Source organism: Ascaphus truei, chromosome 3, assembly GCF_040206685.1.
Source record: "Ascaphus truei isolate aAscTru1 chromosome 3, aAscTru1.hap1, whole genome shotgun sequence".
Classification (NCBI taxonomy): domain Eukaryota; kingdom Metazoa; phylum Chordata; class Amphibia; order Anura; family Ascaphidae; genus Ascaphus; species Ascaphus truei.
In genome coordinates this window covers 115297808-115313760 of record NC_134485.1, presented here as the reverse complement: position 1 = coordinate 115313760, position 15953 = coordinate 115297808, and the positions used below count along the sequence as shown (strand labels likewise).

Sequence of the window (15953 nt, the reverse complement as noted above, 5' to 3'; positions counted from 1 at the left end):
AGGAGGGGGGGTGAGGCTGGTTTTGCCGACGGAGTTCTCCACCGGGATCCATCTTTGGAGTGAGGGGAGACACTTCAAATCACAGGAGCTGCAAGAGGAAGGAGAGGAATCAATTTTCTACATTTATAGGAAGCAAGAGCGCGGACTGAACATTCTCCATCTTGTGGCTCGAGTCGGTGAAGCTAGGGCGGGCTTTTCAAAGTTGCTCTGTTCCAAATTGCAGAACAACTGGCTTCGTTTTGAAGCTAGGAAACTTTTCCCTGCAGAGACTAAGTCAGACGAGAGGACCAAGTTCTCATTTTAGAATGTAGCGGTCAGGATTTCTTGCCGAAATCTGTTCCAGTTCAATCAGAACGAGGTCCCGGTCAGGATTTTCTACCGAATCTCGGTCCAAGATGTCCAGGACAAGGAACCGATCGGGGTAAGCCCTTGCAAGTGGGGGGCCATGGACCTAGGAAAGGCTAGATCTCAAACCCCAGACCCCCATAAGTGTCTATATTTCTGTCTTTTGTATTTGTGTTGTGTTTCCGAGGTTTTATCCAAAGAAACCCCATTTTATTTCACTGCCTTGTTTTGCCTATTGAATGATCCCGGTATAAATTTGTTAAAAGTCCTGGTCTCCCGTGACAAACATTTTTAACAGCAGGTTATAAAATCGACCCTGACCCTTCCTGGTTTGATTTTGATGACCTAAGTAGAAGGGGGGGGGGGGGGGGGAGACTTAACGGTGTGGTGTAACCAAGGAAAAAAGGGACGGGGAAGTTCTTACTGCTGTGCAAATATAAGTTGTTGATCACAGAGTCAGATCCAGAAAAGGGTGCTAAGTTTTGCACGCCTTTACACCCATTCAAATGAATAGGCGTAAAGGCGTGCTACAGCTTGGCACCATTTCGTCGATCTGGGCCATAGACTCCTGCAGCTTTCCTATTGCATGGTGGGTGAGCTGTGAGGGGGTGAAGATCCTCGGGAAGCGCAAGACCATGTAAAACAGAAGAAAATTCCCTGATGGTGCAGTATTGTGGTTGATATGTAAATAAATATTCAAGGTGCAGTGTGCTAAATACTCACAAGTATAGAGTGAGTATTGTTCCCATAAAGGTATCTTTTAAATGACAGCCCGTCGGACCGTCAGACAGGTGAGTGGAGTGGTAAGTGCTGGAGACCTTAAACGGATAACATAAGAACGGACATAGTGCAGACTGTATAAAAATCTCTTTAAAAGTAAGTGTATGTGCAATGCACTCACATGGTATAAAAAGGGTATAAGCGTTTAGATCACACAGGTCGGATCTCAGCAATGTTACAGCTGTTCTCTCAGTCCCCCCTCCGCCTCGGCGTGCGTGTCACTGGTGCGTCTCACCCAAACCGGAAGTGACGTCATCTGCTCTGGGGGACTCCGATCCTGTGGGAATCTTCACTCGTCAGCATCACTCTACGCGTTTCTCCGTATTGCGGTTTCTTCAGGAGAACACGCCAGGTATTTTTTTCCTACACGCTGAAGGCAGCGTTTTCGCTCGGCCTGCTTTTGTAAATATCGTGGGGACTCCGGAGCTGAACAGTTCATTTTAGATCCCTAGTTCCCGAGATACTTACTGAAGGTTTTCAAAGCATCTGAACTAATGATGACATTGCTTGAAATGGGGTCTGGGGTAAACCCCTGAGCATGAAGTCCCCCAAACAATGTTTTGGAGAGATTTGGGAGATAAGGATATATCTGCAGATCAGTTCCACAAAGATGTGTTAAATCTCAGTGATAGAGGTGCACAGGTGACTCCAGGGCAAAGTGCTAGCAGGCTGCCAATTATTGATTCAAGCATCTGAACTGACACTTTTTTTTAGATAAACATTTTGAAATCTCGTTTGGCACTTAGAATTGTTTTTCCTGCCGGCAGCAAAACTTAAATTACCGAATTTACCATGAAGACCCATGGACTGGATACATACATTGAACAGGTAAATAAGAGCTGTTGCTTGTGTCATGAGACCTGTCTGTCTAAAAGAAGTACATGTTCCAGATACATTACACAAGTGTTTCCTCTCTCTCACACATAAGGCTGCGGCCAGGCAAGGAGCAAGTGCGCTGCGCCCTGCTCGGCCGGGCGATTCGTGGCCGGCTAGGTGCACGCTCGCCTGGGGGCGCGGCCACGACGTCACGGAGCTGGTTCACCCTCGTTGGGCGAACCGCTCACGTGACGCGCTTGCGAGAGGCAAAATCTAATTTGCTTGCTCTGCAAGCATCAAGCGCCGAGCATGCGCAGGCGGGCGCTCACGCTGGCCACACTCATTGCCTCAATGTGTTTCAGAGCGGCCAGCGTGAGAACACCCGCCCGCCCGCTCAGCGCCACCCTGGCCGAGGCCTAACCTGTTGCAGCATTCATTACTCTGGTAAAGGTATAAGTGGCATGTGACAGGCCAACTACCACTACATGCTATTTCCAAGTTGTATTGTTTCAAGATCTTAGGCCAGGTCCCCGCTGGCTACTGCAGCGCCCGCTGTTGGGGACGCTGCAGGTACAATAGCCGCTGCACAATGGGACCAGGACCGCTGCGAGGGGGGGGCGCTGCGCTCCGCCGACAGTGACTCCTGCTCGCAAGAGAATTGTGATCAGGAGTCGCGACGGAGCGCTAAGCCACGCCTCCCGGCGGTTCAGCCAATGAGGGCGAACCTGCCGGGTGATGTCACGGCCGCGCCCCCATCCCTCCCCCGTCACGCCCCCCCCGTCTTTTGGTTTGCAGCTCCCTGCAGACCAGGGAATCAGCTGCACGCGCCGCCAGCCTCGGTGACGCGCGTACTGCGCAGGTACTGTGGCCGCAGCCTAAGGCAGTCTTCGGCTTATCTTTACAACAGGCAGAGGCTGAACTTGGGCGGGATAGCTGCACCAGGCGCAGCCTGATAAGTGGTGTGGGGATTCAACTATCGCCCACTAAGCAGAGGTCCCCCCAGCGGCAAGGGGGGGGGGGGGGGACCATCCCAGCGGTTCCATCCTGAAAGTTGTGCCGAACTTCTGTTATCGGCTGCGTGTTTTGGCCCCCCACCCCTTCCGCCACCAATACGGCCGGCGGGGGGGGGTGAGAAAGGGGGACATAGGATGGGGTGATTGAGAGAACGTGAGAGAATGGGAGGGGGGGAGAAAGAAGAGGGTGAAAGAGAAAGGGGAAGAGTGTGAGAAAGGGGGAGGGAGAGAGAAATGGGGTGGGACAGAAAAGGGGGCAGTGGGAGAGCGAGGAGAATGAGGCGATACGGGTAGGTGGGAAGAGGATGAGTGAGAGAGGGAGGAGTGTGTGAGAGAGGGTTATTTATTCAGTTTGATTTTATGTGGTTTTTCATCACCAAAATACAAAAGATTCACACATACAGTTAAAAATTACAGGATTGTTTTGCCTTGGTTCTATAAAATGGGGTGGGGGCACAGTTGGTGGAACTTAACCACAGGCGCAATAATACCTAGTTCCACCTCCGACAACAGGTATGGAGTAAAAAACATCTTTTATGTCTATCCTAACAAACAAACCGTCCTTGGTTTGGAAGCGGAGGGTCAGCTATACTTTCCCTCCTGAATCTCTTCGATGTGAGAAATGTGTTCAAATTTTTGGGCATTCAAATGTGCATACAATGAAAGTTCAGTGGAGCACTCCTTTTAAATGATGGACAGAAAACGTGTAAATACATGTGCTTCCTGGGCCTGGCACCGAGGAAAACCTGCAGCTGTTGTCTTTTAAGGCAGTATCAGTGAAGAAGAAAAAAGGAGTGGGCACTGCAGATAAAGGTTCACATACAGTATATAGTGACATAACAAAACCGACGTTTGCGTGACACATGCAGCCTTTTCTCAAGGCAATCACCTGATTCCCGTCTGATCTCTATGACAAAATAGGTAGGCATCAACTCGTCCAGTCTAATGGCCATCATACTGGCTAAATTTCTAATGTCTATTTTTAATAACGTAATTGATCTGTACATTTCAGAGTTTGTTGCTGATATCCCCTTCCTAGGAATCAACGCAATTGTGGCTTGTGTCTTAGATTGTGGGGTTCTCTTTAGATTGGTTAAACAAGGTATATAAGTGTTTGGCAACTTTGTGACTACTTTATAGCATTCAATTGGAAATCCGTTGGCCTTCCCATTCTTTAACCATCCCACAGAAGAGCAAATTTCTTCCGCAGTAAGATCCTAGAATTTGTATTATTATATAACCAGTAATATTATTTTTAATTATTATTTTCGTATTCTTTGTTAAGCCTGAGCAATTTAATTCTATCATGTTTAGAGTCTTCCACAGAGCCACTAGACCAAGCTATATACTGTAGTTCCCTATAAAAACTGGGGACAACTTTCTCTGTGCTCTTATGGTTTACCTCCTTTTACCCCTAAAAGTAATTTGTTTAATCTCCTGGATGTTTTTTGCTTATGAAGTTGCCAGGCTAGTAAAGAGGATGCTTTGTTTCCCGATTCATAGTAGGTCGTCTCTTTGCTGTAACCAATATTCTATATTTTCTACATCTAATAGTTTGAGCTCGCCCTCTTTTGTGTTGCTTCTCTAGCTCTCACAATCCAGAGAAAAGTGTATCTTGAATCTTCTCTCTTTTTGGACGTGGCTAATGCAATCAGTCTCCCCTCTCACCAGGCCTTTAGCAGCATCCCACACTATGTCTGGAGAAGTCTCTCCATTATCATTGTTTTCTAGGTATTTCTAAGGGAGGAGCGGCTCGGTGAGTAAAAGCACTGACTCTGTAAACAATGATACAGAGTTTGAATCAGAGGAGCCAGGATCAATTCCGGTGTGTCAGCTCTTTGTGATCGTGGGCAAGTCACTTTATGTCCCTGGGCCTCAGGCCCCAAAATCATTGATTGGAAGCTCATCTGGGCAGGGACTGTGTCTGTAAACGTTTCTATGTGCTGCGTACCGCGCGCTATACTGTAATAATTGGGAAGCACCGAGTCCTATCTGGAGAAAAGCACTGTATGAAATAAAGTTATTATTATTATTCTATCCACCATTGTTTAAGCAGATTTTTGTTGTTGTCTCTTGCTTGTGATATATTGTATGTCTTTATTTATATAGCGCAAAAAGTGTACTCAGCGCTTCACAAAGAATACAGTTCAGGGAATTATAATACAATAAGTGCAGCAAAATCAAACAATAGGAAAGGAAATCTTACAATCTAAGAGGTTTGATGGGAACTTACAGAGACAGCAGGTGAGGGAATAAGTGCTGTAGGTGGCAGTGCTTGGCCACAATGGTTGGTAGGAGTGACTGAGTGTGGGACAGTAACCATGAGTGCAGGATATTGGGATGCTTGATTTTGTGGGGCAAGCTTTAAGGTTAGTCAGTATTAAAATGAGAGGGTTAACACAATTTACAGGGGATGTATAAATATATACTTATTCAGTGTCCAACTAGAGGGAAGGACGTTTCCTGTGGCAGATTTAGATAACATGACCAGATATTGTGAGTTCTCCAATCTCACATTTTCCTACCTATATGTGGTTTCAACAAGGAAGTGGTCAATACAGGAGTAGGAGCTGAGTTGCAAAGAATCGCTTTCCCTTGAATTTGCCACTTTCCACACATCTACCTATGCATTATTACAATTAAGTTTCATAAAGGCAAGTATCATATTTGTTAGTCTAACCCCTTCGTATCTGTCTGAGATACTTAGTTTTATGTAATCTTATCTCCCTATGATCAGAAATCCTGACCAGGTTTTTTTTAAAGGTCAAACGGACCATGAAAAAAAGAACAAATGCATCTATTTTACCACTGATTATAATAAATAAGCCTTCTGTATCTTTAATTTCAGAAGTAATGAGAAAGGGGCCAGATTTGTTAATCGGGATAGCTAATATAGGCCACGTATTTTTGAGTAATCACTTAGAAAAATAAACGTCTTGAGATCCATATAGTTGTTATTTTTTTCATGTTCTAAATCTGTTAAGTGAATGTCTTGAATTAACACACTAAGTATTTAAATGATTTGCGCTGGCGCCACCGTTTCCTTAAATATTAACAGTGATAAAACAATATGTCAGGGTTGATCGATCCTTTTAAGAATCATCATCATCATCATTCTTTTCCATTTTATTAATAAATTCACCCGTCGTCTACGAGGCGCCAGAGGCCATACCCCTAACATAGAGCATCACTCCAAGTCCCCCTCTCCTATTACATTAATGCTTCTATGCTGTGCCAGTATGTAGACACCTTACGTCCAGCAATATGAATAAAATAGCAGTTAAAACAAATACCTTGGCTTAACGTCAATAAGGATCCAAGGCCTTTTTTCATTAAACCAGCCACATTTGCATAATCTACATATTCAAAGAGGAGAACAGCCTTCAATAACACCGCTTCTCTACCTGGTATGTCCCTCCAAAAATAGGACACTGATTCTGTCCAATTAGTTCAGTTCTCTTGTCTTGACATTGAAGAGACTCTCGATGTGACTCTCTTACTTCTAGCCGTCCCAAAACAGGAGATGTTGAGAAACCACAGACATTCATAGTTCTTCCCTCCGGCAACGTTTATGCCCTTTTGTGTTCATATAACTGAAAATTTATGGCTTTCATTTATGACCAATATCCAATACAAACAAAGTTGTTCTCCGTTTATTATATTAGTTTGCTGTCTGAGATGCTACACGTGATTATGTAAAAGCCGTACAATAATGACAGAGAACATACATAGGGAAATCCATTATAGTAAATACAATGGTGCTGCTTCTGAGTGCAAATAAAGTCAGTTTCTGCACTCTGCACTGGGCAATAATATACAATGCTATAACGAAACACTGCGCTGCTCATTTCTGATATGTAAACAGCTGCGTGTTTCGTGCACCTTTCTCCTTCCCCTTTGGAAGCACCGTCTTGTAACATGGAAGGATGTCTCGTAGAAGTCAGAAGCGCTTCACATTGTCATTTACAAATTGCCATTGCTCTGACCATTTCCGCTTTTGATCACTGAATCAAAATGGCGTTTTCCATCTAAATACAGCATGGACTCTGAACAGAAAAAAAAAAGATGAATTAGTAAGAAGATTTAGACACAAAATCTGACGTCGCAGCACGGATCTGTAGTGGCTGAACTGGCCCTTCAAACACCCCCCGGGAAAACAGCTTAGGTGTTGGGTCTTTAATATGCTACATTATATGTTAAGCAGCTTGGACAGGTGTGACCAATGCCAGCAGCCATTATTATATAGTGGGGTTTGTGTAGTAAGCACCCCAAAAGTGAGGGTAGAGGTGCAGAACAAAAAATGAAAATGGGCCACATGCTCTTGCACTGAAAAGGCTAGAGATTTCCAGAGACAGATGCACCACGTGACTGGCAGCAGCCAATCACGTAGCCCCTTGCCGCCAGCGACATCGCACTCCAGTGTGCAACTTTTGCCACGGTGACGTCACGGGTAGCGTCGCCGTTGCTGTAGCCAGTACTATAAATGCAGCCTAACAGATTATGTCGGAGTTCTAGGAACGAAGACCCAGATTCATAAATGGGTGCAGAGCTTTAGTATGCCTTCATTTGAATGGAAGTTAAGGTGTGCTAAAGTTTGCACCCTAAATCTGGGTCAGGGAGCTATAGCACAATCACCCAACATAAAGAAAACACCCAAGAAATTACACCAGACACATTACACCACATGGAAGTGTGTATTTTTCCAGCCGGCTGCTAGAAATACCATTCAAATCTTTTGGTGTCAGGTGGGACAGTGGACTAATACTGATGGTTACAGCTGGGGGGGGAAGGGAGAAGAGAGAGAGGATAGGGGGGGAAGGGAGGAGAGAGAGAGGATGGGGGGGGGAAGGTAGGAGAGAGAGAGGATGGGGGGAAGGAGGAGAGAGGATGGGGGGAAGGGAGGAGAGAGAGGATGGGGAGAAAGGGAGTAGAGAGAGGATGGGGAGGGAGGGAGGAGAGAGGATGGGGAGGGAGGGAGGAGAGAGAGAGGATGGGGGGAAGGGAGGAGAGAGAGAGGATGGGGGGAAGGGAGCAGAGAGAGGATGGGAGAGGGAAGGGAGCAGAGAGAGGATGGGGGGGGAAGGGAGCAGAGAGAGGATGGGGGGGGGAAGGGAGCAGAGAGAGGATGGGGGGGGAAGGGAGCAGAGAGAGGATGGGGGGGAAGGGAGCAGAGAGAGGATGGGGGGAAGGGAGCAGAGAGAGGATGGGGGGGAAGGGAGCAGAGAGAGGATGGGGGGGAAGGGAGCAAAGAGAGGATGGGGGGGAAGGGAGCAGAGAGAGGATGGGGAGGAAGGGAGCAGAGAGGATGGGGGAGGAAGGGAGCAGAGAGAGGATGGGGGAGGAAGGGAGCAGAGAGGATGGGGGGAAGGGAGCAGAGAGGATGGGGGGAAGGGAGCAGAGAGGATGGGGGGAAGGGAGCAGAGAGGATGGGGGGAAGGGAGCAGAGACGTTGGGGGGAAGGGAGCAGAGAGGATGGGGGGAAGGGAGCAGAGAGGATGGGGGGGAAGGGAGGAGAGAGATGATGATGGGGGGAAGGAGGAGAAAGATGATGGGGAGGGAGGAAACGAGGAGAGAGAGGAGGGGGAAGGAAGGGGAGAGAGGAGGGGGAAGGGAGGAGAGAGAGGAGGGGGGAAGGGAGGAGAGAGAGGAGGGAGGAGAAAGAGGATTGGGGGGAAGGGAGGAGAGAGCATGGGTAGAGAGGAGGAGGGGATGAGGGAAGGGGTAGGATAGAGGATTAGGGAGGGAGAGGGTGAGAATGGGCAGGGTGAGGATAGGGGGAGGGAGAGAGTGAGGATGGGGGAGGGAGAGAGTGAGGATGGGGGAGGGAGAGAGTGAGGATGGGGGAAAGAGGGAGAAATGCAAAAATAAGGGATGGGGGGGTGGGGTGCATGTATATTTTACATGTGAAAATCTTGTCATCCTAAGCGGGAGATCTGATGATGAGGGGGAGATCTGATGATGATGAGGGGGAGATCTGATGATGATGAGGGGGAGAGAGCTGCTGATGAGGAGGGGGAAAGAGCTGATGATGATGAGGAAGGGGAGAGAGCTGATGATGAGGAGGAGGGGGAGAGAGCTGATGATGAGGAGGAGGGGGAGAGAGCTGATGATGATGAGGAGGGGGAGAGAGCTGATGAGGAGGGGGAGAGAGCTGATGATGAGGAGGGGGAGAGAGCTGATGATGAGGGGGAGAGAGCTGATGAGGAGGGGGAGATGATGAGAGGGATAGATGAGGTGGGTGGAGAGATGATGATGAGGAGGGGGGAGAGATGAGGGGGAGGAGGGGTAGAGATGATGAGGAGGAGGGGTACAGATGATGGGGAGGGGAAGAGATGATGAGGAGGGATGTGTAGAGATAATGAGATAGAGAAGGGGGAAGGAAAAAATTGCAGTCAGTATTAATATTAATGTGGACCTGAATTTTTTTTGGTCCGGGGGCCTGCAAATATCTAGCTACGCCACTGTGCATCACCCAAGCTCACTCTGACACCTGTAGCCGAGGAGGCTTCACAGGTACCTAGGGAGATATATACCATAGGAAGAGTGGGCAAGATCTGGAGATATTTTTCGGATTGAAGAGTTTTACCCTGCCGGATGGTATGTACTTTAATTAGCGATCGGGATATCAACCATTTAATAATTAGTATTTATAAAAAGAGATTCGCTGCTAAATGAAGGTCCCGATTATCCAATAAGCACGTTTTACTAGCCCAGCACAAGATACGGCAGCTTAGACTCACCTCCGTATGTCTGGGGCATGACCTGAGGCACATCCTTTTCCGACATGTACGTGAAATGGAAGATGTTGGTTGTGTTGTGTTCTCTGGTCTGAGGGTCACAAACCTCGCTGTGCACTCTGACCTGGATATGGTTGCTCTCTGTGTAGCACACCTGGAATATTAGGAATTGAAACAGAATGATAGAAATCAGAATGATAGAAAAGCACTAGGAAATTGGTGCTTATACTTTTCACCGTAGCGTTGAGATTTGGTTTTATTTTTTTTTTACTTGGTATGTAAATAAACGGGTCCTCTGCCTATGCAGGATTTACCACCCTGAGCTTCAGAAGAAGTCAGAGGCACAACGGAATGTCCCTCTCCTCGTGTTATCGAGGCAGCTCGAGGGTTACAGGAAACAGTGGGCACGGAAATCTTATATAGCCGCCGCGTTAAGAAGGTACAGTGGTAATTATACGTGAAAAGCTTTGGAATCTGCAATAAGAGCAACGAGGACCTACCTGAGAAGAAAGGAACAACAATGACCCGATCTCAACAGGTCTCTGGAACATGATGTCATCAACAGCCACAACATAAGGTCTAGAACCACTGGAAGAGATAAGACCGTCCTGTATTTACAAACAGATTCACTGCGAACTGAATGTCAGGATCATTCTAGATTTCTTATTCATTCTGCAGGTATTTAAACTGCAGATGAATAGGTGATTTGGAGCCTAGATTAGCCTATTCCTTATTAATACACTGTTGACTGAGCTCATTAGATTACATTTTCTCTTTTTATATTGGTCACCTTGCAGCACAGCATATTGGGAACTAAATGCTTCTTAATTTGTCTGTAAATCGTTTAAAAAAACAAAAAAAAAAAAACGGTTATTTCTTATTTTTAACAGTTTTTGATTTAAATCCTTTTTAAAAAATGGTTGGTCAAGAGGCTTACACGTTAGATAATCAAAACAGTCTAAACTTATTCCTGAGCCCATTCTCTAAAAGTCACCAAGTCAAAATACTGGAGATAAAACAAAATGAAAATACAAAATACTATTGTTTCAATACGCAAGTATTAATTCTTTACACAGTCACTATGATAGTGGTATCATTCTCAAGTAATAATTTAAAAGGAGAGCCGCAGTGTTCGTGCAAGTCTCTGAAGTGGGAGAACCATTTCATACCCGGTGCCGGATCATTGTGACTACATGTTTCCGAATGCATTTTTGGTAAATCACATATAGAGCTTGCTGGGGTGGTGTGTTTGTTCATTTCAATTTTCAACTGGCATCAGTTGTTCGGAGGTCAGTGACCCCTCCTCCCAGGGTTTAAGCTCACCCCTCCCCACTGTTTAAAGTAGGGAAGGTTTTATTTTGCTGTATGGACAGACTCACTGCAGTCATTCTCCCTCCAACAGAGTAAAAGAGAAGTTTCACAGTTTAGTGTTAGGACCTGCAAATTTGGTTATGCCTTGACGCGGCTTGCAGGCTTATAACGCTTTGGCCAAAGGGTTTAACTAAATGACCCTTGCTCGTGAGAATATTATTATTGAAGTATTTAACTATATACTATTTACTATATATTTTGTCACATTGTATGTAGCATTGGGCTTTTCTGTCTTTTGTTGTATAAATTACATAATCAAGCGGATTTTGGAGTTCTGAGATCAGTGATAAATCTTTAAAAAAATAAATAAAAAGCATTTAAGTTCTAAGTTATAACCCTTTCCCTTGCACTGAACTAAGATTAAAAGAAGTGATTAAGCTCACTGTTTAGTTTTGATGGGACGAATTTGAGATGCTTATTATAGAAAGGCATTCAGTTTATGTGATGTAGTAACACTCCGTATCACCACGTATCATTATATAGACTACCCAGTATTGTGCTCATGCTGCTTCATGCGCATTTTTATGGAGTTTAATGCACTACTAACAATGTGGCCCCTATAACTTGGACGGTTGTCTTCCATAATCCTATACTTAACATATACTCTGCAGATGCAAGGTCACCGGTCATTCCTGGTCGAGGGTGGCCCCAAAAGATGACATATGGCCCATATTTACTGAGCAGTGCTGTGTCAGAAGACACCTTCTAGCGCCAGGAGACGCCTTTTGGTTTATTCAAGCGAATGGGCTGTAAAAGTATCTTCTGGTGTCGGAGGGGGTTTTATGGCATAGCCCCGCTTAGTAAATATGGTCCACAGTGTTGGCTGCATCGCCACAAGTAGAATATTTACATGTGCAGTTCCAACACGATCATCTTTGAGTTACAGAAACAGGAGTTGGGAGCCCGTGCAAGACAAGTTCAAGTACATTGGTCTTCGCAGGTAAAACTCACCTATAGGAACATGCAGTGGCCCATCCCAGCTCATAGGCCTTCCTCATCAGAAAACCACCAAAGATCCTGTTGAATATGTTCCTTTGCTGAAGAGATCAATTAAAACATTTTGTTACACATAAAAAAAAAACAAGAAATATTGCATGTATTCTGGTTTAGAGGGATATGTGCTTTATACTTGTTACATTAAAAAAAGCTTTTAAAAAAAAAAACCATAAGACAAACTTAATGCATTCAGCCTTTTCAAATAAAAACAAATACATTTCTCCGTGACGCACATGTTTTCAATGTTATTCTGCATTCTTCTGCAGATTGGATTTGAAAACTCAGACCTGGAACTTAAGTATCACTTCTATTATGGGCACGTGAAAGTGTATTAAAAAATAACAATAAATAAAGCAGAACCACACAAGTAAAATCAATTTCGCAGAAAAGTATAAGAATGAAAAATGCTAAGTTATAATGACTCCCAAGATGAAGTACCTGAGGCTGACAGATCTCCAACCCCTTGAATTTTGCATCCTCCATCCACACTGAATTAGGGGGCAAAACACGACTTCGAAAGCTCACAGTCCTGTGTAACAAAATGACGTGAAGAAGAAATCAAAAGCAAGTAAGGTAATGCCCAGAGGGACATATATATATCTTTAACATTTTGTTTTAGTGCCTTAGGTACAAAACCAGATCAACATGGATTAATATAACAGATATTAAAGCAGCAGTCTAAGCTGCTGTTCTCCCCCCCCCCCTTTAATATGTGCATCAATAAAATCCACGTAATAAGTAATTAGCTAAGTTGCCGATTGATCCGTTCTCCTGTGATTGATCGGCGAAGATTCGGCTTGGGGGTTCACTAAATGGCTGTCAGTGCAGCAGAAGAGGACCCAAGATGCAAAGTTCTGTGGGGAAGATCACATGACCAGGCAGTGACTAGATACAATTGGTGCACTGCTAGAGAGAGGGCAGGGCTCAAAAAGGGGTGTGCCAGTGCCTGTTTCAGAACAGGAAGGGGATGTCACTTTGTAAATGGTTGCTATAGAAAACTAAAATGCTTGTTACATTATAATACATGAAAAATTTAATTTAGAGCCGTTTAAAAAAAAAAAATGCTACAGGTATTTTCTCATAGTACAGAGCCGATTTATTATTACATTTTTCACACATGTAGGATATTGCTTGGCCTGCAGCTTTAAGAGGTAATGGTGAAGATACAAATGTATGGATGTGAAAAGAACATTGAGAGGCCCATTCTGGTATTAGACGTCTAAAGTACAAGTTCAAGAGGAATAGTGTATGGCTGCCCAGACAATACTACAATACATGAGCCTGCTGTAGCTAAGAGGTTCGAATCTCCTTGTTGGCTCTAGTGTATTCCTCTCTGATAGACAGGTGGATGAATCTTTACTGAACAGGCTGGAGGTATAAACACAAATAAAGGTTGAGCAAACTGTAAGAGGCACTGGATTAGTCCTTCAGTCACTTCATCTCTATGTCGTACTTAACTTGTGTCCAGCGTGTTCAGAAACATGTTATGTACAATGGTTCTTTCTTCTGCAGTTGGACCAATTTTCAGTAAAGACGCGGTGCTGAAAGCAACTCTTCTCATTTTGTTCACTTGAATACAAAAACACAGATACATAATGGTTTTAAATAAGGAACATGAAATCTTGATATTATGTAATGGTTTAAATAAGGAACATGAAGTCTTGATACTATGTAATGGCTTATTTAGACGCCACAAACACTATGATCACTCGAATTGTCCTGCGTGGATCTGTGAAGGTGCAGAGCATGGGCATCTAACAACATTGAATAGCTGTAACACAGCCTCCTTATCAGCCTTGTTACCAATAAGTGCCTCTCTCTGTGACTTCGGTTGTTAGCTTGTTACAAAGATAAGCTGCATTCGCACATCGTTGCCCAAAATACACTCGTATGTAAACAATTTAACAATTTTAAATAGTCTAACTATGCCAATATCAAACATTTGGCTTATTTTGTTTAACGTAAATGTCAATTAAATGACAAAATGCATTTCTTATTGGCTTTGGAGTGGGGAAATGTTTGTCAATCAAGGGGTTTCTTTGCTCTTAGCCCCACTGTCCCTATCAGAGAGGTGGCGAAGGCTAGGAGGGAGAGAGGAGGACTCTTGTCTGTTGCTGTGTTTCCAGGAGGAGGAGCCAAAGGAAATCAAATACCTCCCAAGTCTCAGCTCATCATGTTTACAAAGTAACTAAATCATGGTTTAAAAATACTTATAAGTGTCTTATCTTAGTAAGAAAGAAGGCATCACCCAGGTCTAATCCTTGAAACATGTCACTGCCATTGGTACACATTGGTCCGAAGATGGATTGACACTTTATAAAATCAGCAGTTCGCAATGATCACCTCTTTTTTTTAATGTAATATTTTTACTTACTTTTAGAGACAGTTTTTATTAAAAAAAAAAAAAATATATATATATATATATATACAGTGTTCGACAAACCTATACATTTGCACGCCCAGGGCGAGTGGATTTAACATCGTGGCGAGCTCCTATTGGCCCAACCAGCACACGTTTGGTACTAGGTGGCGAGTAGATTTTTTTGTTCGGTGAGTAGATTTTTTGGTGATTTGTCGACCACTGTATATATATATATAAATCTGATCTGTAGTTCAGCCGATATAAGCATTTTAAATATTAAGGAAGTTAAAATGAAGCCCTCCGCAGAGCCCATTGTAATTTTCTACGGTTAGAGATTAGGAAAATCCTAATTTTTAACACTACATTTTTTTCTTCTTAAACAAAAACAGAAAGAAAAAAAGAGCAGGACATGCTCCTGGGGCAAGATACTAACATTACAGCGTACATCAGTTAAAGAAGCAAACCCCTCAAAAGCCTATACAGGTGGGACATTGAATTTCATGATCATGCCGGTACGTTTAGCACAGGTGTGTTTAAGGAGAGGTACGCAAATGGAGACCGTTTAGGGTGAAATTAACATATGGCTTTATTGATCCTGTCCCTTTAAGCAGCACAGCAAACACAAATATACAAAAACAACAAACACCTATCCCTTTGTAAGGGCCAACTTACTTCCCCCAGTCCCTCTCTTACAAGACTGGGAGGATAAGCCCCCTTTCAGCTTACCACCCCAAAGGCTCAGCGGTACCTAAAAGCAGGTGGCCCTTAGTGTGTCCACGTGTCTTAGTGTGCTCTAGGGTCCAGCATCTGGCAGGTTCCTGGGTCCTCTGCGTCCAGGTAAAGAGGTCTGGTCCCCTTGTGTCTTGCTGTCAACACAGTCCCACCTGTGTATTCAAGATCCATCTCCTCTTCCTCATGTCAGCACCCTCGTGTGCTGAGGAAAATCTCTCTGTTTCTCACATGAGGTTTTTATTTTTTTATTGCCTGGCTGCAGTTAACCAGCTCCCTGCTGGATTTAGAGGCAGTTTTTCATAAACAGGGATATGTCCCTGTTACAGGCGGTATATGCAAAGAAGCCCTTACTGTGATCACCATGTTAACCCATAACATATGATAGAAAAAGTAGCACATACATTCTCCTTGCTTGAAAAGACGCTCCTCTTCTGGACCATCAGGGATTAATGAATTTACAAAGGCCGGTCTAGAAAGACAAAATATCGTTAAATACAGTAAGGTGAGAAGGCTGAGAAAATTATTACACAAAGTCATTATTTCAAATAAGTGCACTCCCTATTACTTGAGAATAAAAACTGGCTCTGTATTGGTTGTCTGCTGAACACATTTGTATTGTCCAGATCAACACAATAAAACAAGAAACCAAAGACTGAACCCTCAAAAATCAATCAAACCCATGTATTATGCCATTATTCTGTTTGACAACATAAATATAAATTTTCAGATCCAAAACACCCAGGTAAAACAAGAGAAGTAAAGGAGCAGATCCCTCTGATCGTGTTTTATTTGGACCCCCGC

General features: G+C 44.2%; 1 protein-coding gene across 3 annotated transcripts in view; it reads right to left on the bottom strand.

Moving 5' to 3' along the window:
• Nucleotides 1–6582: 6582 nt before the first annotated feature.
• Nucleotides 6583–15953, bottom strand: part of ACOT9 (acyl-CoA thioesterase 9) — a 49101-nt gene continuing 39730 nt past the window's right edge. For all 3 annotated transcript variants that reach the window (XM_075589372.1, XM_075589373.1, XM_075589374.1), the window contains 7 exons: nucleotides 15554–15621; nucleotides 13518–13627; nucleotides 12497–12589; nucleotides 12014–12099; nucleotides 10192–10279; nucleotides 9695–9845; nucleotides 6583–7000 (listed from right to left, as the gene is read on the bottom strand). In XM_075589372.1, coding sequence (XP_075445487.1) covers nucleotides 6918–7000; nucleotides 9695–9845; nucleotides 10192–10279; nucleotides 12014–12099; nucleotides 12497–12589; nucleotides 13518–13627; nucleotides 15554–15621 — 679 coding nt within the window. In that variant the 3' untranslated portion in view covers nucleotides 6583–6917. The remainder of the gene's footprint in view (nucleotides 7001–9694; nucleotides 9846–10191; nucleotides 10280–12013; nucleotides 12100–12496; nucleotides 12590–13517; nucleotides 13628–15553; nucleotides 15622–15953) is intronic.